The sequence below is a fragment of the Oryx dammah genome, unplaced genomic scaffold (genome assembly GCF_014754425.2).
Source record: "Oryx dammah isolate SB20612 unplaced genomic scaffold, SCBI_Odam_1.1 HiC_scaffold_6, whole genome shotgun sequence".
NCBI lineage: Eukaryota > Metazoa > Chordata > Mammalia > Artiodactyla > Bovidae > Oryx > Oryx dammah.
In genome coordinates this window covers 33,183,152-33,209,877 of record NW_024070190.1, presented here as the reverse complement: position 1 = coordinate 33,209,877, position 26,726 = coordinate 33,183,152, and the positions used below count along the sequence as shown (strand labels likewise).

The 26,726-nt window shown below is 43.4% G+C and overlaps 1 protein-coding gene across 1 annotated transcript; it reads left to right on the top strand.

The window, feature by feature from the left end:
- Positions 1–1,296: 1,296 nt before the first annotated feature.
- EIF4EBP2 (eukaryotic translation initiation factor 4E binding protein 2) lies at positions 1,297–26,294 on the top strand. The gene is made up of 3 exons (XM_040242179.1): positions 1,297–1,733; positions 18,685–18,870; positions 19,839–26,294. Exons 1-3 carry the CDS (start codon positions 1,589–1,591, stop codon positions 19,868–19,870), a joined length of 363 nt encoding a protein of 120 aa, XP_040098113.1. The 5' UTR covers positions 1,297–1,588; the 3' UTR covers positions 19,871–26,294.
- The last annotated feature ends 432 nt before the right edge of the window (positions 26,295–26,726 follow it).

Sequence of the window (26,726 nt, the reverse complement as noted above, 5' to 3'; positions counted from 1 at the left end):
AACCAGAGGCATAAGTAGATAACACTCAAGCACAAGGTTGGTACAAGTGACATCAGTGTGCTCAGGGCACTGTGGGAGCTCCTAGGGCAAAGAGCCAGCTCTGACAGCACAAGGGAAGTCAAAGCAGGCCAAGCCACAGGTATGCGTGCTAAGTTGCTTCAGTCATGTGGGACTCTTTGCAACCCTGTGGGCTGTAGCCTGCCAGGCTCCTATGTCCATGGGATTCTCGGCAAGAAGACTGGAGTGGGTTGCCATGCCCTCCTCCAGGGGATCTTCCCGACTCCAGGATCAAACCCACATGTCTTATGTCTCTTCCATTGGCAGGCAGGCTCTTTACTATTGAGCCACCTGGAAAGCCCAATGCCACCCACACCAAGTATTAAATAGCAGTCTGGGTTATGTAGTGAAGGGAAGGTGGGGAGGAGAGTCCCCGTTGCTCCAAGGAGAACGTTCACTCCACTGAACCAGGGGGCCTCTGTCTTGTTTACTTACTTGTTTACTTTATACCTTCTCCCCTAGAAAGTTCCTGACACACACAGTAGGTGCTTATTAAAGATTTGTCGAATTAATGTATAATATGAGCAAAGACAGGAAAAGTCCCTGGTGGTCCACTGGTTAGGACTGGGTGCTTTCACTGCCTAGGTCCAAGTTTAGTCCCTGGTCGGGGAGCTAAGATACCACAAGACGTGTACCTGGACCAGATAAAAACAAAAACAAAGACAGGAGCTGCAAACCATGGCCAACAGGACAAATCCAACTGGTCACCTGTTTTTGTCAATAAAGTCTTACTGGATCCACGCGCATTTATTTACATGTTGTCGAATGCTGCTTTCTCGCTAGAGCAACAAAAGTTGAAAACTTGCCACAGAGACCATAAGGCCTGTAAAGCCTAAAGTATTTACTCTCCGACTTTTTATCGAAAAAATTTGTTACCCTTTGAGCACGGTGGCACCATAAACCATTCTGATCGTCTTTTAATACATGCACACATTCCTTTCATTTAATAACGAACAATTAAAAGTAAAATAACACTTTTGCCTCGATATAGGAAACAGAAGTCAACTCAAGTAGTGTTGATTGACAACAATAATAATAATAATAATAATAAGCCCACACAAGTTTTCCAAGCACACCTACGCTCAGTTCACAAACACTTAGCGTAGGTTCAGACCGGTTCGCGTCCCACCCTCGGGGCATAAGCCCCGCCCCCCCAGCAGCCTGGCCGCTCAAGACCCGCCCATGTGACGTCACGTCCGGCCGAGCAGCTACCCCGACCTCCCTCTGGCTCCCGCCTTCGCCCGCTTCCGGTCGTCGTCGTCGTCGCCGCTGCTGCCGCTGCTCCTGCTGCTGAGGCTGCTGGCGGAGGCCGGAGGATAGGGCGGCGGCGGCGGCGGCGGCTGAGAGGGCGGCGGCGGGAGCGGAGCGGGACGAGGGAGCCAGAGGAAGCGAGCGAGGAGCGAGCGGAGCGCGCCTAGCCCCGCCCGCCCTTCAGCCCGCCTGAGCAGCTGGAGCAGCCCGGGCCCTCAGCCGCCGCCGCCGCCCGCCTGCCCGCCCGCCGGACAAAGCCCGAGAGCCCGCGCCCAGAGCCATGTCCTCGTCCGCCGGCAGCGGCCACCAGCCCAGCCAGAGCCGCGCCATCCCCACCCGCACCGTGCCCATCAGCGACGCCGCGCAGCTACCTCATGACTGTTGCACCACGCCCGGGGGGACGCTCTTCTCCACCACACCGGGAGGTGAGCGTCGGCGCCCGCGCAGCCCGAGCCCGAGCCCGCTGCCCGCACCCGAGCGCGCCCGCGCTAACCTCCGCGGTGTCCCCGCACTTTCCCGCCACGGTCCTTTAACTCAGGGCGTATCCAGTCTGGGCCGCTCAGGCCACCCCGGCTCCACCAAAGCCCCTTTCTTGGGGCTTCCCCCGAAACCCCCTTGAGACTGCTTTCGAGAACCTTAACTTCGCATTCTCTCTCCCGCAACTCTATTTAGTGCGTGCCCACTCTGGGAACGTGGCTGGCTCTCCTCTGGTGAAAAAAAAAAGCCCCTGTTCCAGCTTCGTGGCGGGTTTACGCACTCGACCCAGTTTTCTCCTTCCGCCGCCCCTACTCTAGGGCAAATTCGTCTACACTTGGCTTTGCCCTCGCTCCGCATTCCCTCTGCCTCTTAAGTATAGTGTCTTTGTGCACACTGAAGCTTGATTTTGGAGCTGTCTCCCGGCCTTTTTAGAAAGGAAGTTGGAGCGAGTAGTTTGCCCCTGGGACCCTACGATGACTTGTTTTGCTGCTTCTAGAACTCCAGGAGAGGGAGGCTGGAATGCGGAGTTTGGAAGCCTCGCCCAGTGTTATCCTGCTTTGACAGCATTGTTTACTTTGCTGGACGAGGCCCCACGGGTGGGGGGAGTCCCCAGGCTGGCGGAGGAGTGATAAAATCATGCTCAAGTAATAGCCCAGGGAAAGGAGCGCTGGCAGCCTTGAGGGTAGAGTTTTGGCGGCGACGCCTGTGGAGGTAGGTGGAAGACGGGACCCTCCCCGGCGGGACTGCTTCATCCGGGGGAAGGGGTCGTGCAGAACGGGGTCCCTGAGCACTGCTTTTCAAAGTGCGACCAAGACTGTTTACAAGGAAGAACACTGGGGTAGAGGTGAAGAGCATGGAATTAATTGGTCACGGGAAAAGGGAGCTCAAAGGTTGCCTGTCCCCTGACTGGGCTTTCTCCAGAGGGAGAAGACTGGAGAGCGATCTTGAGGGACCTCACGAAGGGAATGGTGCTTCGTTTTTAACTTGGTTACTTAGCTTTTTGATGGCGGCCTCTGGCTAGAGGGTTGGGACTTTGCTGGCAGCCCTTGCTGTCTACGGGATTGCTAGCTTGGTTCCTGTGGGCTGGGCTCACCATTTGTGCTCCAACCAATCCCTTGCTGTTAGGCCTGAGCCATTTTTTAATCATTGCACAATATCAAGACGGTAGAGTAAGAAGATCTTGCAAACGAGGGATAAGAAATCTGTGGAGAGAGCTCTACAGAGGAATCCACCCAGGCGACTCTAGGGGTGGCGTGGCTGCCTTGGAATACTTTTAAATGATCCAGGCAGGAGACGTTCATTGATACATGTGGAGAACTGGGCTTAAGGAAGTTGTAACTTTGTGGAACAGTGGAGTTTCTAGTGAGGTGGCTTACCTCATTGGAGAAACCTCCCTCCTGACCTCATCTCGTCAAGGCCAGCCTTTGAGCATGCTGAAATCTTGCCTTTTAATCGTGAAAGATTTGGCAAACCAGGATCTGCTCTCCGTAGGTTGTCTTGAACTTGAACTGACAGCTTTTAAGAAATGGATATTGTTTTCCTAGGTGATGGAAATAAATTTATAACTTCTTCCAGAATTCCTTGTGAATTCTGTAATGCCTGTGCTTCCAGCAGTTTAGAACCAATGTCATAGTAGCAGATAATTATTTATTTGCGGAAGGAGCTAAACTTTTAGCTGTATATTAATCATTATTCCTCTGAGGGGAAAACCGCAGGGGCACCTTGAGGCAAATTTGAAACACCCGAGCTTCTATGCTTTTAAAGTAAGGGCATAGTCTTTAAGTATGCCTTAAAGATCCAAGCCTATCTGATAGTCTGAATTAGTTCCTACAGTGTTTGGGAAAGATTCTGCCGGAAATACTGAATCATTTACCCTTCCTCCCTACATACATAGTCCTCATCTACCTTCTCAGATATCACCTGCCCTGTCTCCAGATGGTTCCTGCTTTTTAATTGCAGATTTAAATACTTAGATCTTAGCTCATCTATTACACAGAGCTGTTATTTATTAGTAGAGCACACTGTCATCTTTAAATTTTTAACACAAAGACTTGCCTAATATGTTTATAAGATATAGCACTGTTGTGGTTGGATTTAAACACCGTTTTATAGCAGTTACCTCAGTGCCACCTAGATATGCAGTACTTACTGATTTAATTTCCCCTCCCTTTGGAAAATTTCCAATTTTCTAATGATTTGTTCATTTCTTTTGTTACATTTCCCTCTCTCCTATGTAATTTTCTTTCCCTGAATCATGGTTGTTATTGGTCACCTTTAGGCACCTGAAGTGATGTGGTTAGGTATGTATCTTCAGTGAGTTTTGTGGGTCCAGGGCAGTGCTTTGCACAAAAGGGGACCACAGACAAAAGTAGGAAATGCAGTCTTCGCTCTCAGTGGTCTTAAAATCTTGGTGGTAGAAAAGCTTTTTAGTTCTGAAATGAAAAACTTACAGAGTCAAGTGCTAAGTTACGTGTTTCAGACTTGAAAACATTTAGAAAGTGATAGTAGGCTTGTATTGGAAATCTCTATTTAGTAGGAAGGAAGGGGATTAGAATTTCCTGCTTCTAGAGTGTCATGCACAGGTCAGAGCATTCCAGATAACCACTGATGTGCCGAATGCCCTGTATGATCAGACTGGGCAGAGACGTTGACGACATAATGAACTTGCCATCTCCCCACAGAGGATACAACTTACCCTGGAAAAGACTTCTCAAAATTGCCTTCTGTGGTTGGAAAATGAGAGTTGGGAAATGAAAACTTTCTGTAACCTCTTATATTTCCCATATTTTTAGAAGTGTACCCTTTTCTCATTATTAAATTTTTGACCAATTATAAAATTTTTGACCAAGTTCGAAACAAAACGCCCTTGGGTTTTTATTTTGTTTTGTTTTATCTGCCTCTGGAGGAATAGGGATGACATTTGGCTCATCCTTTGAGAAGCTGCTTCTAGCCTCAATGAAAGGTAAAGTTATTACAGTCTGCTTCACTTTTGTAACAATCTGGTTAGCTGGAAAGGACCTAATGCTTTCCTTCTATAATTGAGAGAAATTGAGTAACTTGTTAGTGTCATACAGCTAATTAATGTCAGTTGGTAGTCTCAAACTTAGTGTCCTGATTCCTGTTCCAGGTTTTTCCTCTGCTGTCTTAAGATGCACATTTTCTTAGGAAAGGAAGTTTGCAAACATTTAAGAAGACTCTTCTGCCTCTGGAATGCCAGATAATGTGATACTTTTTGCTACCTTATTATTTATTTATTTTTTCAATCAGTTTTGAACTGTCTCCTTGTTGAGAGGGTTGCGCTCTGGGGAATGAACAGAGACCTCTTTGAGCCTTTCTTGCCTTTTCCTGCGTAACATCCTCCTCAGCTCTGGAAAAGTATGCTGTTGCTGTAACAAGAGCGCCAGAGGGAACTGTTAGTCTGAAATCTTGTTCACACCCTTGCGCATCCTGTCTGCCAGCTGAAGAGTTGCTCTAATTGGTTGGTTCCCCTAAAGGCCATTGGAAGGGTCTGGGGATAAAGGAGAAGACAGGAAGAAGGGAAAAGAATCCACTTGGTGTGAGCCATAATAAAGTAAGAGTATTGGGGAGAGTCCTGAGTGTTAATCTAGTTCCTTTGTTGGGAGAAGTGAATAGAGCTCTGTAGATATGGGGAAGGAAGACCAGTTTCTCACTGTTATAAAATGTCGAATACAGTGACCTGAGTTTATTCCAGCCAAAAATTTTTGAACCAGCAAAGGTACTTGTTTGGCTCTCTAGTTTCAGTTTTTAACTGACGTGCATGATGAAAAGCACGTTGAAATTTGTTCAGTCACTTTGCCTTGTGTTCAAGAAGATGGCATTTACTTACCTCAGGGTAACAAAAATTAACATGTGTTGTCATTCCAGAGGAGATTTGGCTTTAGTCTCATATTCGTCAGCTACCAAAGTATGTACCAGCAGATGTAGTTCAGTTTTGTGGCGGGTGCACATTTGTGCTGGGTTCGTGTTTGCCGCTGAGAAGGCCGCAGCCCTCGGCCGCAGGGCGGGCAGCAGTGGATTGTGTGGAGCGAGCGCCTCTGCCTGCTCCAGGTGAGACACAACCTGATGAGGGAAGACGGAGCTCATCCAGGCCGGCAGTGCGCAGCTCCCTTCTGCTCTCCCAAGGCCTGTGGGTGAAACGTGCATCTGTAAGCTGGCACTGCTAGCGTTCTGCAAGGACTTTTTGAGGACTGATGTCTTAAAAATGATTTTATGGGAGGGGTCTTGCATGGTTTGGAGACAACTGTAGGCTTGACTATGTGTGTGTGTAAAGAGTTGCAGATCATGTCCTTTCAATTTTTTGATATTCTGTCTTGAGTAAAATTCAGGCTTCATGGGTTTGTATGGACAAAAAATATTTTGGTATGTGGACATGTCATAATCAATAACTAAGGACTGTCAGATTTTCTGTTTTTATATGGACTCAGCCAAAATAATTTTGGGAACTCAAATAGCTACAGTAATGAATATTGGAGATTCTTCACTGCCAATCAGCGGTAAAGACTGTGATGTGATGAAAAAAAATAAGATTTGCTGATCAGACAGGGTAAAGTTAACGTGGGAAAACTAGTTCACCTGGTTGGAAAGCAGAGAGCAATTGAAGGATAATTGCTTTACAGAATTTTGTTGTTTTCTGTGAAACCTCAACATGAATCAGCCATCCATAGGTATACATATATCCCCTCCCTTTTGAAGCTCCCTCCCATCTCCCGCCCCATCCCACCCCTCTAGGTTGATACAGAGCCCCTGTTTGAGTTTCCTGAGCCATACAGCAAATTCCCGTAGGCTATCTGTTTTACATATGGTAATGTAAGTTTTCCTGTTACTCTTTCCATATAGCTCATCCTCTCCTCCCCTCTCCACATGACCAGAAGTCTATTCTGTATGTCTGTTTCTCCATTGCTGCCCTGAAAAATTCTTCAGTACATTTTTCTAGGTTCTGTGTATGTGTGTTAGAATACAATATTTCTGTTTCTGACTTAGGTCACTCTGTATAATAGGTTCTAGGTTCATCCACCTCATCAGAACTGACTGAAACGGGTTCCATTTTATGGCTGAGTAATGTTTCCATTGTGTGTATGTGCCACAACTGCTTTATCCATGCATCTGTCATTGGACATCTAGGTTGCTTCCATGTTCTGGCTATTGTAACTAGTGCTGTAGTGAATAATGGGATACATGTGTCTTTTTCAGTTTTGGTTTCCTCGGGTACATGCCTAGGAGTGGGATTGCTGGGTCATATGGTAGTTTTATTCCTAGTTTTTTAAGGAGTCTCCATACCGTCTTCCATAGTGGCTGTATCAATTTACATTCCCACCAACAGTGCAAGAGTGTTCCCTTTTCTCCACACCCTCTCCAGCATTTATTGTCTGTAGACTTTTGATTGTGGTTTTGATTTGCATTTCTCTAATAATCAGCAATGATCTTTTCATGTGTGTGTTAGCCATCTGTAAGTCTTCTTTGGAGAAATGTCTGTTTAGGTCTTTTCCCCACTTTCTGATTGGGTTGTTTGTTTTTCTGGCATTGAGTTGTATGAGCTGCTTGTATATTTTGGAAATTAATCCTTTGTCAGTTGTTTCATTTGCTGTTATTTTCTCCCATTCTGAGGGTTGTCTTTTCACCTTGCTTATAGTTTCCTTTGCTGTGCAAAAGCTTTTAGGTTTAATCAGGTCCCACTTGTTTACTTTTGTTTTTATTTCTGTTACCCTGGAGGTGGGTCATAGAGGATTTTACTTTGATTTATGTGATACAGGACTAGTTTTTAAAGGCCCTTTTCACCTGATTCTCAGGCCACAGTTTGAAGCCAAAAGCTCAGAAATTTGTATTTGTGCTAAATAAATGGTCTTTTAGATCTTGAGGACAAATGCCCTGATGAACTAAAGCTGTTCATGTCATTGAGTCGTTTTAAAAAGTAAAATGCTTAATAAACAAGAATCAGTAACTGGAAAATACAAATTTTATAGATTCCTTGGTATTGTCTATATACAAGACCACAGTCATCTATGCATAAAGATAGTTTTACTTCTTCCTCATTGATCTAGGTACCTTTTTTGTTTGTTTTCTTGCCTAATTGCCCTGGCTAGAACTGGAACCTTCAGTACAGTGTTGAACAAACATGGCAAGAGAATGAGCACAGATACCATTGACCTGTGCTCGGTATCAGGGGAAAACCTCCAGTCTTTTATCGTTAGGTAAAATGGTAGCTGTGGTTTTTCATCGATGCTCTTTATCAGGTTCAGGAAGTTCCCTATTATTCCTAGTTTGTTGATTATTTTTATTATGAAAGGGTGTTGGATTTTATCAAAGGCAGTTTTTTTCTTTTGTATCTTTTGTAATGATCCTATGATTTTTGTTTTTTATTCTGTTGCTATGATGTATGATGTTAATTATTTTCAGATGTTGAACCAACCTCTCATTCCTGGAGTAAGTACCATTGATTGTGGTATATAATCCTTTTTATATGTTGCTGAATTCTGTTTGCTAATATTTGGTTGAGGATTTTTGCATCTATATTCCTAAGAGATACCTGTCGATTCTTCTTGTGGTATCTTTGGTTTTAGTATCAGTGTAATACTTCATTCAATTTTAATTTTTTTAAAGAAATGGCCTGATGTTTATAGCAGGTGAGGACTGGTGAAGATAGACCATTGATTGCTCCCTAGGTTCTAAGGCCAGGCTCCTATCCATGGGATTTGCCGGGCAAGAATACTGGAGTGGGTTGCCATTTCCTACTCCACGGGATCTTCCCGACCCAGGGATCAAACCCATGTCTCCTGCATGGCAGGCAGATGCTTTTCCATTGCACCACCTGGGAAGTCCATTCTAAGAGGTACCTATCAAAAGTTTGCTAGGCTTGTGATTCATTTTTAAGATGTTATAATTAATTCTTTGGGCCTCAGAGAGGTGCTCATCTCATCACCAGCGAATGTTTATGTTAGAGTTGAACTGCTTTTACATTGAAATGAAACCACTCTCTGGTCTGATAAGTTCCTCAACCATAATGAAGAGGCAGCACATAAATAAAGTGACCTAGACCAGTGATGTTCAGTAGGCTTTTGCCTCTTAGGGAGTTTATTGATGAGTTCAGGTTCCTTACAGTAAGTAGAAGATATTGGTAGATATGTATTTTGCATTGTTTTTATTTTTGTTCTTTTAAGTGCCCAAGAGGAGTGAACTGGGAGGAAAACAAGAAGTGGGAATGAAGGCCAGGCTTGAATCTGAGTGTTCTCCCCATACCAAATCAATGAGCCCTCATTAATTACTAGCATTACAGAGGCTGAACCACAACATGTGTGACATCTAATCCAAAGAGTTGATCCAGATTGCTGTCAACAATCTGGCACATCCAACCAGCATTTTCCTGGAACCAGAACCAGGTAGTTATTGTGAAGAAGATTTATTTCAAGACAAGTATTCAAACCCAAACAGACGTGGACATATTTGCCATACTTTATTTTGATAGTCTTAAAATCAGTTGGCATTTATTTGAGATTAATTTGTGGTTTGTATACCACTCTGTACCTGGTACTAACTTAAAAAGTCATTTGTTTCAAATCATTTTGTGGCCAGACTCAAGAAGGGCAGGTATGCTTAGACTGCCTTGCTTATTTGTGTTGGTCTCCTGACTCCTGTGTCACTCACTGTGTGATCTTTGAATGTTGTTTTCTCCATCTGTAAAGTGACAGGCTTCCACCAGATGCTGTCTAAGGCCTCTTCTAACACAGAACCTTCTGAATAGGAGCATGGTCATTATCAATTTCCCTTTCAGCCTGGGTGTATGTTCTATTCTTGCAGAGTCCTGTGTGATTGGGTAGGGAGCCATCCTTTGACATTAATGTCTTGGAAATCTTTGCTCCTGGTTATGAGAATTGGAGTTAACTCAAAGGACAGTAGAATTGACTTTTCACAAACCTTGGATGTCTTCCATTTGCCATAATTACCCATACTAAGTTATAATATCCTCTGGCTCTAATTGTGCCTTTTGCTGATGTAAAAATTGTCCCTCTCTTGGTTTTATTAGCACTTTAGAGATTTGATGATTGTACACACTGAACGTGATACTGGGTCAAGCACCTTTTACCCTCCTCTGGGTTATCTGGCATAGAGCTTTTAGGAGTCTGTTCCATCCGGAGCCTCCATGAAGAACAGATGTTTAAAACTGAAATGCATTTAAAATGTTCTCTAACATAGTGAAACACAGACCTTGTTAATTACCCTCCTAAGCTGGTAGAATAAAAAACAGAGAAAACCACTTTCTTTGTCAGTTCTTTCTGCATTTTTCGCTTCTTATGTTCTCTTCTCACTGTTGGGATGGAGGTGGGGAGAGGGAAAGAGGCAGACTACCTTTCTGAGTGTATTGGAAACACTTGTTGCTTGTTCGGAGAAGGAAATGGCAATCCACTTCAGTATTACTGCCTGGAGAATCCCATAGACGGGGGAGCCTGGCATGCTACAGTCCCTGGGGTTGTGGGGAGTTGGACATGGCTGAGAGACTTGGCACATATGCACTTATGCTGCTTGTTCATCTTGTGTCTGTTTCTGATCTCTTGGTGAGCCTTTATATGAGGCACAGATGGAGGATGTTAAAAATTCCTAATGGAATACTGAGGTTACTTGCCAAGTGCTTTGTTGTTTTTTAAATTTCTAGATTTCCTCATGGCTCTAGTGTTAGTCTGTTTTATATATATATACACACACAAATATATATATATATATAAATACTTACAAATACTTTTTTGAGTCACTCACTGCCCCCAATTGCTTATAATGGGGTTTGCTTTTTATTTCTAAAACACTTTCTCTTGATATTAAAACGATAATTGTGTGTGGGGAGGCTTTAAACAAATTTATTTTCTTGTGCTTCTGGAGGCTAGAAGTCTGAAATCATGTATATTTCTTATTGTGTTAAAAACGTAAAGTTTACCATTTTAACCGTGTTTAAGTATACAGTTCCATGGCAGTAAGTACATTCACATTGTTGTGCAACTGTCACCACCATCCATCTCCAGGACTTTTTTCATTTTCCCAAACTGAAACTTTATACTCATTAGACACTAACTCCCTATTACTTGCTTACCTCCAGCCACTGGCAACCGTCATTCTGCTTTCTGTGAATTTGACTAGTCCAGGTACCTCATATACATGGGATCAAAAGATACTTGTCTTTTGTGACTGACTTGTTTGACTTAGCAAAATGCCTTCAGTATTCATGCAGTCACCCTGTTGTTTTTCTACCTATGAAAGTAAGGTTTAAAAGTCATATAGTATTCTTAGTCAGTTCAGTTCAGTTCAGTTCAGTCGCTCAGTCGTGTCCAACTCTTTGCGATCACATGGGCCGCAGCACGCCAGGCCTCCTTGTCCATCACCAACTCCCGAAGTTTACTCAAACTCACGTCCATTGAGTTGGTGATGCCATCTAACCATCTCATCCTCTGTCGTCCACTTCTCCTCATGCCTTCAGTCTTTCCCAGCATCAGGGTCTTTTCCAGTGAATCAGTTGTTCGCATCAGGTGGCCAAAGTATTGGAGTTTCAGCTTCAACATCAGTCCTTCCAATGAATATTCAGGACTGAATTCCTTTAGGATGGACCGGTTGGACCTCCTTGCAGTCCAAGGTACTCTCAAGAGTCTTCTCCAGCATCACAGTTCAAAAGCATCAATTCTTCAGCACTTCATAGTCCAACTCACATCCATACGTGACTACTGGAAAAACCATATCCTTGACTAGACGGACCTTTGTTGACAAAGTAATGTCTCTGCTTTTTAATATGCTGTCTAGGTTGATCATAGCTTTTCTTCCAAGGCGTAAGAGTCTTTTAATTTCATGGCTGCAGCCACCATCTGCAGTAATTTTGGAGCCCCCCAAAATAAACTGTTTCTACTGTTTCTCTGTCTGTTTGCCATGAAATAATGGGACCAGATGCCATGATCTTAGTTTTCTGAATGTTGAGCTTTAAGGCAACTTTTTCACTCTCCTCTTTCACTTTCATCAAGAGGCTCTTTAGTTCTTTACTTTCTGCCAAAAGGGTGGTGTTATCTGCATATCTGAGGTTATTGATATTTCTCCCAGCAATCTTGATTCCAGCTTGTGCTTCATCCAGCACAGCGTTTCTCATGATGTACTCTGCATATAGTATTATTAGGCTAATAACAAAAAACAAGTCTCACGTCCCATCTCATCTCTAGTTCCATTCCTGGAAGAACCATTTTAAACTCTTTCAGCTATTTCTTCTAGCATTTACCTCTGGATTTCTGAATAACATGATTTAATGCTATTTCTCAGTTTTAGATACTAACAGTTTTCTACTATGGAAAATGAGGATTTAAATTTAGGTAAATATTAAATATGGATGTGACTGACACTATTGGTTTCTAGCCCAACAGCTGTTCTCTCTTCCATGCTACCCGGGATTTCCTCATTATTTTAAAAGTAGTAGTGTGCCAAGCCCCAGAAAATATACCCTGACTACGCTGTGGCTTCCCCCGTGTCTGGGATGGTGGGCATCTGATTCGGCTCGGGCCTGATGATCATAGCGGGGAGTCCACTACGGTTTTATGAGAAACAGTTTTCCTCTTTGATGAGGAAGGTCCCCTGAGGGAAGCCTGTTCGACTCCACACTCTCCCTTCTTGCCTGGGATGTTGTTGGGAAGGCGCAGGTTAATCTCAGCCTTCTTGGAGGGTTTTGTCACCACCTGTTCGAGTGGGCAAGTTACTTACTGTTTCTTATTCTAAGATGTTTATTTACACTATTGGCTGCTTAATTCTAGTTCTGGAAGCAGCCTTAAACAGTTCTATGGTCTGGGCTCTGTAAAAGTATAATAACTACTACCCTTGTCAGTTAACTGTGTTACAGGGAACTTTGTCTAGGCAGTTTTGTATCACGTTATACAATTTCTTGAGTGTATATAGCTTAATTATGGATTATCATTTAAACTAAGCTTCTTGGTCTTGAAAGAGGCCCTTAGACTTGAATGACCTTTTTTCTGTACTACCATCTTGGCAGGCATAATTTTGGATCTCATTTATTTGCCTCTTTTTCCTTGCCATCTGAAAATCACTAATTTTTAGATCAAAAAGTAGAAGCTTTTTCTCCTTACTCTGTTCTCCATCAAAAGGACTCAATTTTACTCTCATGTTTTCCTAGTAATGTCAGCATTTAGAAAATGCTAGGTCAGGGTACTAGATTTATCCAAATAACTGGTCACCAAGGAATGAAGAATGTGTCTAGATATCTGATGTTAACCTAGATCTAAAGATTCCTATTTGTTTTGAAATCCAAACGTGAAGGCTAAAATATGCATGTTTTAAAAACAAAATAGAAAAAGGAAAACTGAACAGAAGCACCTGAAATGCAAAGTAAAATGCCAGTAGACTGCTGCTTTTACAGTTCCTGTTTGTAGTGATTTTACTGGTTAGCCACTGTTGCTATAAATAATATATATTTATACCACAATTTCTTGCTTTCTTAACATTAGAGGATACTGTTGACTCCCTGTTACGAAAATGAGGGATATGGGACACTTTCATTACTTTCTGTACTTCTTATTTCCTCCCCCCCTCTCCATTTACCAATTTCTATAAATTGTTGTATTGTTTTTGGTTCTTCTGAGTAGTTACCTTTATTTATTTATTTTTAGTATTTATGTATTTTTGGCCGTGCTTGGTCTCCATTGCTGTGTGGGCTTTCTCTAGTTGCAGCAAGTGGGGGCTGCTCTCTAGTTGTACGTGAGCTTCTCCTTGCAGTGGTTTCTCTGATCGTGGAGCCTGGGCTCTGGGGCGCTTGGGCTTCAGTAGTTGAGGCACGTGGGCTCAGTTGTGGTTCCTGGGCTCTAGAGCACAGGCTCAATTCTTGCGGCACATGAGATTAGTTGGTCTGCAGCATGTGGGGTCTTTCCAGATCGGAGATGGAACCCATGTTTCCTGCATTGGCAGGTAGATCCTTCACCACTGAGCCACCAGGAAGGCCCTGGGCAGTTACCTTTAAAGCACTATACTTAGTTAAGCCTCTGTGTCTCAGTCTGCCAGTTTTAGCTCTCCACCGTGTGAGATTATGGGGCTTCCCTGGTGGCTCGGCAGTAAAGAATCTGCCTGCAGTGCAGGAGACTGGGTTCGATCCTTGGGTGGGGAAGACCCTCTGGAGGAGGCCATAGCAACCCACCCCAGTGTTCTTGCCTGAAGAATCCCAAGGATGGAGGAGCCTGGCAGGCTGCAGTGCAGTCCATAGGATCGCATAGAGTCAGACTCGACTGAAGCAACTAAGCAGCAGCAGCGTATGAGATTATACTGTCTACCTGTCCTGCCTCTACTTCCCTGGTACGTCTACCTTTCCATTAGAGATTTACGGTTAACTTTTCTCTAGTTAGTTATGGATGCATTGGTTGACATTGAATTGGGCTAACATAGATGTGACTGGCAGTTGAAATGGAATTACTGGAGTTTTTGCTTCATAAGATGTGTCTATGCATGCACATTTTTAAGAGACCCTGAATATTTTAGGTTTTTAATTGTCTTGGAATTTATATAATTTGACAGTAAACACAGTATCAAAAAAGGGAAAAAAAGAGTTTTTTCCTAGCATTTTATTTATAGTCAAGTCTTAACGTTTTTCTTTTGATAGTTTTGGTTTTTTGGATATTAAATGCTTTTGAATTACACCATAGACTCCTTAGTCACTGACGGGTTGATTCCTTTTTTTTGCCATATATCTGCAGCAGTTTTTTTTAGCTTCCAGTGATCTAAAATTCAAACACATGAAATACTGTGGTTTTGTATCCGTATTTTCCCTGGCCATATTTGAGAACATTAACAGCATCATTAAAGTCGTAATTCTTCAGAATGGCTTCTCTTCTCAGTTGTTTACTTTGTGTGTCCATTTAAAACCAAAGGTAACTTAAAAATTCACTAAAAAACTGTTAAAATTAATTAATAAGTGAGTTTAGTAAGGCTTCAGAATACAAGATTGGTATACAAAACCCAGTTGTGTTTGTATCTTTCAATGAACAATCCAAAAATGAAATAAAATAATTCCACTTATAATATCATAAAAATAATAAAACAGGTATAAATTTAACCCAAAAAAAGCATGGAACTTATACTATGGAAACTGTATAACATTCTTGAAATGTTATAACATTCTTGAAATGTTATCTATAAATGTCTATATAAATAGATGGTCCATGTTCATGGATTGGAAGACTCAATATTGTTAAGATGGTACTACTCCCCAGATTTATCTATTCAAAGTACAGTACCCATCAAAATCCCCACTGGCTTCTTTGCAGAAGTTTACAGGCTGACCCTAAAATGCATATATGGAACTTTAAGATACCTAAAATAACCTCAAGCAATCTTGAAAAAGAAAAACAATGTTAGGAGACTCACCTGATTTCAAAAGTTGTTACAGATCTAAAGAGTGTATTACTGTCATAAAGATACACATCGATCAATGGAAGCCCAGAAATAAACCCTCACAATTACAGCCAATTGGTCTTTGACAAGGATACTAAGACATTTAAATGTGAAATATTCAATAATAGTCTTTTCAACAAATTATGGTGGTGCAACTGGATGTCCACACACAAAAACCAGAGTTGGACCCCATGACTCCAGGACCTAAATGTGAGCACTAATGCTGTAAAACTCTGAGAAGAAAACACAGGCACAAATCTTTGTGACCTTGGTTAGGCAAGTTTCTTAGATATGACACCAAAATCACAAGCAACTAAAGAAAAAGACATAAATTGAACTTTATTAAAATTTAAAACTTTGAAAAAAATTGAAAAGCCACCTCACAGGAGAAAATATTTCTGATTTGTCTATGAATACGAAGCTTTTATACATGTATATATGTAACTGAGTCATTTTGCTATACACCCGAAACTAACACAACATTGTTAATCAGCCATACTCCAATATAAGATAAAATTTTTTTTTTAAAGCTTGTATTCATAATATATAAAGAACCCATATAGTGCAGTGGTAAAAAGACAACCCTTTAAAAAATGGACTAAAGACATTTCTCCAAAGAAGATATTTGTTGGAGTGGCCAATAGGCATATATGAAAAGATGCTCAGCACCTTTAGCTATCAGGGAAATGCAAATTAAAACACCATGAGAACCACTTCACACCCACTCGGATGGCTGTAATAAAGATGAAAAGGGAATTCTTTGACAGACCAGTGCTTAGGAAGACTCCATGCTCTCACTGCTGAGGGCTGGGGTTTCGTACCTGTTTGGGAAACTAAGATCCTTCATGCCCTGGGGAACTGCCAAAAGGCAAAGTGAAAAATAAAAAAGGAAAAGTGTTGGCTTTTCCAACAATGTATATACTGCTGATGAGAATGGAAAATGGTGCCACCACTTTGGAAAACAAGCCTGGTAGTTCCTCAAAAGGTAAGCCATATAATCCAGCAAGTCTGTCTTATATACCCAGGAATTCACACAAAAACTTGTACATGAATGTTTACAGCAGCATTATTCAAAGTGGAAAAAACCCAGATGTCCTTCAATGGACAGACTGATAAAATGTGATATACATTAATACAGAACATTACTTGTCAGTAAATATAAATTAAGTACAATTGATCCTTGAACAACATGGGGGTTAATCCACGTGTTACGTATCATTGGCCCTCGGCATCCATGGATTCAGCCAACACGGACTGTATAGTGCTGTAGTACTTACAATTGAAAAAGTGCTAACTTGCATTGTTCAGGGATCAGCTGTACTGATAAATGCCAAACATGAGTGAATCCTAAAAACCTGCAAGTGAAAGGAGCAGTCACGAAAGGTCACATATTAATTACATAATTGCACCTATGCCACCTCCTGTGAAGAGTTGACTCATTGGAAGACTCTGATGCTGGGAGGGATTGGGGGCAGGAGGAGAAGGGGACGACAGAGGATGAGATGGCTGGATGGCATCACGGACTCGATGGATGTGAGTCTGAGTGAACTCTGGGAGTTGGTGATGGACAGGGAGGCCTGGCGTGCTGCGATTCATGGGGTCGCAAAGAGTCGGACACAACTGTGCGACTGAACTGAAATGCCTAGCATAGGCAGCTCTGTAGAGACAGAAAACAGATTACTGGTTGCCTAGGCTGCCGAGGGTGGAGGAAAGTGGGGAGGGGCTGCTAAATGTATATGGGTTATCTTTTGGAGAGGATGACAGTGTTCTAAGGTTGTGGTGGGAATTCTCTAGTGGTCCAGTAGTTAGATTTGGCTTTTTCACTGCTGTGGCCTGGATTCAGTTCCTGCTTGAGGAACTAAGATCCCACAAGTCAATGTGTTGCAGTCAAAAGCAAAAAAGAAAAAGACTGTGGGGATGGTTGCACCATTCCAGGAGTATACTAAAATCTGTTGAATTACACACTTTGAATTGTACGTGAATTATATCTCAAGGCAGTAAAAAATATTTCTTATTGCCTCTGCACAGTAATAGGAGTTTGTCAAACTTCCTGGTATACCTGACATGTTTAGGTTGAATCTACTACTTATTTTCTGCCTGATTCATTTACAGTGCTTTAATGTTTATGCTGTTGCTGATCTATAATTTAGAAATAGAAAGCTTGCTTTTATCCTGTGCTGTTTTTTCACCATCTCACCCCAAGAGTTTCTGAGTTTAGCATACTGCAGAAATAAGAATAATCTTGTTCTGACTTGCAGCATGAATGTTAGTAAGAACATCTCACAGTAAAAATCTTACCCTTCTGAAACCTAGCCATGAATAAAAGGTGGGCGGGGGGCAGGGGGGAGTTGCTGGTGACAGAACAAAATCCATCCACTGAAGCTGCTCCCCTTAGATCATGGGAAAACCATCAGGCTCCTTCCCAGCCTGTTGGCTCTTATTTTACATAGTGTTGGAATCAGATCACCAATTTCCAAACCCCACGGATTAGACACAGTAAGTTAGAATGAGTGTAAAGCATGTCCTGTAGATTGACTTGTGCTCTCCCCATTCATATATTGACACACTGACCCCCACAGTGATATTTAGAAATGGGGCTTGCTTGCTAAGTCATTTCAGTCATGTCCGACTCTCTGTGATCCCATGGACTGTAGCCCGCCAGGCTTCTCTGTCTATAGGATTCTCCAGGCAGCAACGCCGGAGTGGGTTGCCATTTCCTTCTCCAAGGAATGGGGCCTTGGGAGGTAATTAGGTTCAGGTGAAGTCCTGAGGGTGGGGCTCTCACAGTGGGATTAATGCCCCAGCAGAAGAGACACTTGCTTCCCTCTCCTTCATGAGAGGACACGGTGGGAAGGTGTCAACGTGTTTGGAAGAGAGTGCTCAGCAGAGACACACTAAACTGGTGTCTTTGTCTTGGAAATCTCAAGAACTGTTAGGAAATACATTTCTGTGTAAGACACCCAGTTCCATGTGTGGTATTTGATTATGGCAGCCAGAATGACTTAAGACATGGAAAAAGATGGTTTTTAGCCAAACAGTGAGGGAGGAGACAAGGAAACTGGTGGGGAGGGCCACAAGCACAGCCTCGGCTTTCTAAATCCTGTTCGGTGTAAGGAGAATACAGATCATCAGCTGAATAGGCCCTGAGACTTCCTAGGTCACAACATAGTATAATAAATGAATTTCATACTCACCCTGATTCATCGAGAAAGGGCTGGATTGTTCCCTGTTTAAGGTGGTAAAAAGTTGTAAAATTTGTATTAGAAAACTTTCCATCCTAAATAATTCAAACTTGACCTAAATTTTCTGCTCTCCAGAATGGTTCATTCTTCATAATTTCAGCTGCCTTTTTGAACTGTTACTAGTTCTTATTTTTCAAAGCAAAGAAAGGGAAGGTAATTTTCTACTTTCATTGGTGTAAAATTATATTTGAAACAGGATATAAAACTTCCGTCTTTAAACCCTGTTTTCCAGGAACTCGAATCATTTATGATCGAAAGTTTTTGTTGGATCGTCGCAACTCTCCTATGGCTCAGACCCCGCCCTGCCATCTGCCCAATATCCCAGGAGTCACCAGCCCTGGCACCTTAATTGAAGACTCCAAAGTAGAAGTCAACAATTTGAACAACTTGAACAATCATGACAGGAAGCATGCAGTTGGTAAGAGATGCTGGTGTTAGGGACCAAGAGATAGCCCTGGGATTCGAGTCAGTCTGAAAACATGGTGATGCTTCAGTTACAACTGATGTTCAGTCATACATCTCTGAGGTTCCCCCACTGCCCTTGCCAAGACTTACTGAGATGTTCTGGAAACCCGAGTTTTAAACCATAGCCAAATCTAATCTAGGAGAGGGGTGGGGGTGAGGAAGAATCCAAAATCAGGGGATGGTAAATCCCAAAGATGACTTCTTGAACCTGGGCTTTGTTGGACTAGGGATAACACACACACAAAGCAGAATTTAGTAACTCCCATTTCCATCACCCTCAGGAAATAGACCTTGCTTCTTATAAAGAGAATGTCTTTTTTTATGGTGTAGGGAAAAGCAGTATTGTTTTTCACCCCATTTTCATGATAGCCTCTTTCAGTAAACACAGACCCCTCCCCCTCCCTGCACACACACACACGTTTAGCATTAATAGTAAGTCCTGTCCATGTCTGTGGAAATGGCCAGCTCCTGAAGCACGCCTTGGGCTGCACTCCATGGCCCCTGTACATGAGCCAACTCTCTACTTTCTCAAATTCCAAAGGAGTTTTTGATGGACATAGTGTCATTCCGAGCAGGGCTAAAAGTTCAGAGCTTCCAGAAGAGTGTGCTGACTCGATAAATGGCCAGGAGTTCTCTAGGAGCTCCTGTTTGGTCAACCTCGGACAAAGGAGAGTGAAACCTGGAAAGTTTTCACTTGTATCCTTTCCTGTAATTGCTCCTGCCCGTGGGTAATGTGACTGCCACTCTTTTGCCCCCCAGATTGAAAAGACCAGCCAAGGCACAGAAGAATAGTTGTTTCGAGGCTACAGAGAGTGGGACAGTTTGGATTCTTTTTTGACTCTTGTGCAGAGGGAATGTTAGTTAAAATTATTTTCCTTTTCCTTTTTGTGCCCAACTTTTCCTCTTCTTCATTCTAACCAGGGGATGATGCTCAGTTTGAGATGGACATCTGATTGTCCTTCGAGGATCAGAAGAATAGCAGCAACACTGATACACATGTGTACCTGATTTGGCTGATAGGATCATCGATGAAAACAGAAGAGGCAGTACCAGCAATCCCCGTTGCTGTCTCCTCCCCCTCCTCCTTCCCCTTGTGCCAAAGGATGCAAAGATGAGCTGCATCTGACCATTGCTTCTCCCTGTTTGCTGTTCCCCTTCCCGGTTAGACAGTTAGATTGAAGACTCTTGACATATTTCTGTAGAACTAAGCAGCCCATAGAGGAAAACAGTTAAACTCTGGTTCCCCTCCCTCCCCCCATTTTTTTTTTAATCCCAAATCCAGTATCAACCTACTAATAACTGACTGGCTGGGGAGTCTGGGGAAGTGATACAGAGGTTTGATGGGTTCAGCATCATTCCTGTTCTTACTCTCTCTCCTCACTGTCCTGCCCAGGTTTCAGTCTTGCAAGAGCCTAGGTTTGGGGGTCTTGAAAACCATCGGAGGGAAATGGTAAACAGGAAGAGAGCTGCTTTCCCTTTTACTTTGCGGTGTTTGTCCTTGGGGAAAGTACACAGTTTGTACAACTCTAGTAGCATTACCCTGGGGCACTGTTTTGAGGTCCACTTCCCCTCCTTCTGGGAGGAATGTATTCTGTCTTTAGTATTATAGTTCATCTTCCCGTTCCGTTACTTCGCACAGTTGTGCAGACATTTTCTAATTCTACATCAGAAGGGAGTCCTGTGTCACCAGTTGTTCTTTGCTCCCCTTCTCCCATCCCTCCCTGCTTGCATCTTGTTGCCTGTGGTCCTTTTGTACCCTGAGCTATCCAGGTGGTTTCTCCTGCTCCTGAGCAGGTCCCTTCCACGGGACAGAAGCACTTTGGATAAGGCCTAACAGTATACTCTGCAGGATGATACCCAAGAATGACCTCGGAAGACACTGAACCACTTGCGTACCCTACCCAGGCTCAGTAGTCATTGTTTCTTAGTCCAATGAGCATTGTGCTATTTATTGTCTCCGATTTCTGAGTTTAAAGTTGACTTTAAGAGTGTTCTTAGCAAAGAACTACTTTTTTCCTTTGTGGACCTGCTTTGTTTGGCTGCTGAGATAGATAAGCATGGGCTTAAAAATGTGTTCCTTCCGTTTTCTTGCCCTTCCCATGGTACTCTGAATTCCCCTGTCTTTCCCTACCTCCTTCCCTTTTCTCTGCCAGGCCATTTTTCAAATGTACATCCAAGATACCTCACCTGTTGGTATCTGATAAGATCTGTCTCTCCTCTTATCTGAGGAGTGACCTTTTATTTTTAAGATGAGTACAGACCTATTTTTAGATATGTTTTCAGTACAATTTTGAACAGCAACTTTTTAATTATACATCTTCCAGTGTAAGGAAGGTGAGAACTGTTCCTTGGTGAGTCTGCTGTTCCATGTCACTAGCCCTTGTCTCCCCCGGTCCCTTATGAACTTGTTCCTCTCGCTCTAGTGTTGGCTGTGCATGTTTGGAGTTTGTAGTGGGTGGACTGTGAGACTGGACCATTCTGCCTTCCCTGGGTTGTTCATGGTAGCCTCATTCTCTCCCTTTACCCTCTGCTGCTTCGTTCCCCACCCCGTGGTCCTGACTGTTGACTGGCATGGGAATCCTGGGAGAGTGACTCCCCTCACGGAAAGACAAGTAAAATAGCCACTGGTGTCTGGGAATTTCTGGTTGGATTTGGTGCTCCAAACCATCTTTTTAAGAGATGAGATACCAGGGTGAGAGTACCAGGCCAACTGGCTAAGATGGAAAGCTGTTTTTCTTTTGAACTCTGAAAAGACCCTGTTTGCGAATACATTTTAGAAGAGAGGAAGGATGTCTGAGGAACTTTGTTCTGTTTTCTGCTACAAAATGTGAATTGTTTAAAGAGTGAAACCTTTTGTGATGGTTGATGTCTCAGGAATAAGCTGGATCTCCACGGTTTTGGAGATGCTTTCAGTCTCAGAATTGATGATCAGAAAAATATTTCTTGCTTTTTTAATGTATCTCTGTTCTGATTTTTATTAAACTCCAGATTTCACTATACTTACTCTTGGAAAAACTTAAGGTGTGTTGGTAATTTGCATGACAAGCTTGCACAGGACTTCATTGTCCCCTGGGAGCTTGATTCTTTGGGAATGAAGCTTTCCTTCTCCACATCACCTGGAACGTGACTCCACTACAGCGAGTAGTCAGTCTGTCAGTGAGCAGAGTGCGTGCCCTGTTGGGTCTTTACTGCTGTGTGTGAAAACTCGGCTCCCTCATTGAATAGTGGGAAATTAAAACACCAGCTTGAGTAGTCTCAAGACGCTTTGATCCCCTTTGTTGCTATCTTGAGGAGTCTGCCCTTGGCCTCCTAATCAGAGGCTGTATTTCTAGTATGTCTTGGGAGCATCAGCTGTATAATATAGCAGCTGCTCATCCTGTAGGCATCTCTGTAAGAGTCTCCATAGCGCTCGGTGCAGTTCTTTCCTGGAGGCCACTAGATTTACCTTGGCCTCCATAAATCGGCCTTTTAAAGATAATCTCACAAGGCAATAGATAAACTTTCAACAGATGAAACCTTTGTGCCATGCCTCATAAAATCATTTTTCAGGGCAAGCCAGAATCTGGTAGGTGGTCTGCTCCTGGGTGGGTTTGTGTGCTCAGTAGCTCAATTATGTCTGACTCTTTGTGACCCCACCAGACTCCGCTATCCATGGGATTTCCCAGGCAAGAGTACTGGAGAGGGTTGCCATTTCCCACTCCAGGGGATCTTTCCTACCCAGGGATTGAACCCCCGTCACTTGTGTCTTCTGCATTAGCAGGTGGATTCTTTACCACTGAGCCACCTGGGAAGCCTCCTGAGTGTTTGGAAGGAATCATCTACAGTTAAAGCCCTAATCTATCTGGGCCTTTTCTTGGAGAGGGAACACCCTTAGGGTATCATGTGAGTGAGACGGTTCTTAAAATCTTACTAATTATTTGTACTTTTCTCCTTAGGGGAAAACCATGTTTCTATACTTCTGGGGACAATCCATCTTAATGAGAAATGGCCTCCTCCCTCCAAATTCAAGCAGGAGATGTGCATTCTCATGGTTCTACCTCCTTCATAGTGTGGTGACTTGAGTTCACCACTCTCTCGAATCCTGTGTAAATAGCTACTGTGTTCTCTAAAGCACAGTTGTAGAGAAGCCGACTTCTAGCTATTAGGCTTCCAAGCCAAGGGTTTTATCCTTCATCTTTGTTAGCTATTGCTATTTAACAGGTTATCCCCAAACTTAAAATCTTTTTAGGGCAATTATCGGTCAGTTTCTATGGTTAGGACCTGGGAAGCAGCTTAGCATGGTGGTATTGGCACCATAGGAAGTTGCAGTCAAGACTTCAGCAGGGTCTGCAGTCACTTGGGCCTTGAGAATCCACTACCGGGCTCTCTCTCTGAGTAAGATGCTTCAGTCTCTCCCTGTGTGGGGGTCTCTAGGGCAGCACGAGTGTCCTCACAGCATGGCAGTTGGCGTTGCCTGAGCACACGATCCCAGAGAGGGCAAGGAGGAATCTGCAGTGCCTTTTACGTCAGTCTTTGAAAGCAAATCATCATACCTTCCTATCCCATTCCTTAGAAGCAAGCCACTAAGCCCAGCTACACTCAAGGGAACTGGGGTTACACCCCACCTAGTGAATGGAGCAGTGTCAAAGAATTTGTGGATATACCTTAACACGACTCCTCCCCCAACAGGGTGAAACTAGATCAGCAGGAAGGGCTAGGTTTAAACTAGATGCTATACTGAGAGAGGTGTTGTTGCTGAAAATAGTTCTCTAAGACGCACATCAACAAACAGATGAAAAATGGACTGTCCATAACCATCTGCCAGTTTTGAGAGAGTTGGCAAGAAATGGCAATTCCCAGGGTAATATTTAAACATTTTCCTGTTGTATACTACCAGTGGCCCAAGGATGCTTAAGTCCTTGACTTGATACCTCTAAAAGACAATACTGCTTGCTCGCTTTCTCCTTTAGTCAGGAATTGACAAAGGGCATTGGATCCTTCTTGTTGAGCCATTCAAATGGATCAGTCGGGGTTGTCAAACAAAGGGAGCAAACATGAATTAGATGGTGGGTTACTGGGCTGAAGAACAGCTAACCATTCAGATTCAGAGTAACAAAGCTCATAGTATCCAGAAGCCAGGTCCCCACCAGTTGATGCTTGGCACCTGCTCTCTCAAACCACGCCATCTAAAGCAGACTGGGGTCAGGTCTCCCACCCAAAAATCCACCTCAGGAAATGGGGGGAACATCTGGAAATAAGAGATATCTGTCTGTGCTTGATCTTTACATCCAGTAAAAGTTAACTGCACACCTGCCTCACCCTGGGCTTCTTAATGGAAGCAGGTTCTTAAAAAGAACCAATCCTATCTTCACCCTTGAGGGAAGCTTCGATGAAGCTTTGTTGGTTTGGCACATTTTTAGTGAATGTCTGTTCTGTGTCCCTGGCACCGATGCCAAGATTTTGGGGATTTCAGACATCTTGATGCAAATTCTTTAGATTTACACTCTGACGCTTCCCAGCATTTTCTTATCAATAGCCCTGCTTGCTTTAGAGTATACTTGAATAAAAAGCAATGCTGCTAAGGCAGCCATTTAAAAAAAAGAAGAAAAGGTACTTCTAGAAGTAAGGAACTTGTCTTTAAAGCACCTTCAAATGAAATTTTTTACTTCTGATTTTAAGGTGGATTCAAAATAGATGGTCTTTATTTTTGCTGTCTGGGTTACCAGCTCTTTGCATCTCTCAGACCTCAACTTCCCAGTTCAGACATTTCCTGCTAGATGTATGGGCTTTACCCCAGAGGCTGTAGCTCGTCCAGTGCCTGCTTTGCATCAAGGCACCTGGTGTAAGGTGTTCATTGTATTGGTGGCAGTATTCCAGAAACAGCCCTTTTCTGTTCTCATCTTGGACACTTGATGGGGAATCAGTATCCCAGTGCTTGTCTCTCTGGGTCAGAACTTACCCGTCTTACCCAGCATGTCTCTGGACTGTATGCACATGGGCAGCTATTTATTAATCTGCGAAACCCAATCTCTTTACCTATGCATGGCATCTAGGAGGGGTTAGTGTCTGTTTTAAAGAAGCAGTGTTTACTTGGGAGGGCAGTTTCTGTCTGGACTTCACAGGGGGCATAGTGACCCTACGGTGGTACCCCTACCACTCCAACTTCTTTACCTCCCCACTTTAAATAAGAGATGACATTAAATCTTGAGGCAGCTGGGTCACAATTATTTAGAGTGCTTACACCCCAGGCACATTTCTTGTTCTAGTCGTGTTTTCCCAGTTGAGAGTTGGAGTTCTCCTGAACCTAGCTCGTGACGTTTCTGACTGGAGTCTAAGGAATGAGAGCAGTTCATGTCACCTTGCCCACCCTGCGGAATTGACGTTTCTTTCTCTGGATGGGCCTGGAAGTTGATACCTTTTGGCAAAGCTTGGATTTAGGAGAAGTCTTTCAAGTCCCTTTTCAGGTGATCTGTGGTGTCTCTTTGCTTCTTCAGCTTGCAGCCCTGGCAGACCATACTGCCTGGATCCTGAATGGAAAATAGTACTGAGATGAAACACATTCTTGGGGTATTTAAACTTTCACTCTGCCACCTTCCAACGAGTGGGAGGCGGGCAGAGAGATGCTGCAGTGCTTGAAATTTGGCCACATTGGAATTTCCAAAGGGAGCTCTTGCCGGTGCTTAAAACCAAAATCTCTAGACATCCTGAGATTGCGTGAATCTAGCAGGGTATCTCTTCTTGCCTGCAGTGTACTGTTTTCCTCTCCCATCTTAATCTTAAAAAAAAAAAAAAACCAAGCCTAGGCCAAGGGTCATTTTTACTTGAAACCAGGAGAGGTGGGGAGGAACACTAGAGCTGAGGAGTGAGCTGTGTGGTGAGGTGTCCTGCTCCTGGTGTCTGTTTCAGTCCATGAAGACTGTGAGCCAGTGCCTTTCCTTCACCTGGAGATGGAACCCATCTCTTCTCACCTGGGTGAGGAGACCCTCTATTACCCAGGGGTAAACCGACACCCACATGTTCGGGTGTCCATTTTAAGCATCTTTAAAATATTTTATATATTAAAATGAAATGCCCTTCCCTGTCTTTGTGCCACCAGTGGCCTGGTTCTATCCATTCTGAGTGGAAAAGTGGAGACTGCCAGTACTCTCCTTGGTCTTCCCTCCGTCTCCCTCGATGTGGGTGTCCCCTTTCCCCTCTGTCCGTCTCACTGTTGTGGATGGAGAGCAGAGGGCACCATGCAGTCCTGAGGCAGCCCTGTGTGACTCCATGGTCAGGTTTTCGTTTCTGATTTTCCTAACTGTCCTTACAAACCAGCAAGTGTTTGGAAATTACGGAAAAAATTAAATTTTCACCAACGGTTGCTGTTACAGTTGAATCAATAAAGATCTTGAGTATCAACTTGGTGCTTTAATTGTTTGTTTTTTTAAATTTCAGGTGAAATCCTATTGACAGATTTTGGGCACCTTGGCTGATAAGGAAGATGGGCAAAGGCAGTTGGCCACTTCACGTCTCAGTTCCATTGTTTACAAAGCACTTCCTTTGTCCGTCTGGCCCTGTATGTGCCAGGAGGTGATGTATCCCTTCCCCAAGGAGCTTGGAAGTGAACATGTACATGCTGGGGCCAGATGCACCCGAGAAGGCCCTTCACTAGGCCTGCAGGGAGTCCAGCCCACAGCTTTCCTGGTGAGGGCTGCCTCTGCCCCTCAGGAACACTTGTTAGAAATCCATCATAGCTGATGTCTTAAACGAAACTACTCTGTGCTGCGTGAGCATCACATTCCTTGCTATTATTAATCCAGTGAGGCCCACATATTAGTATTGAGAGCAAGA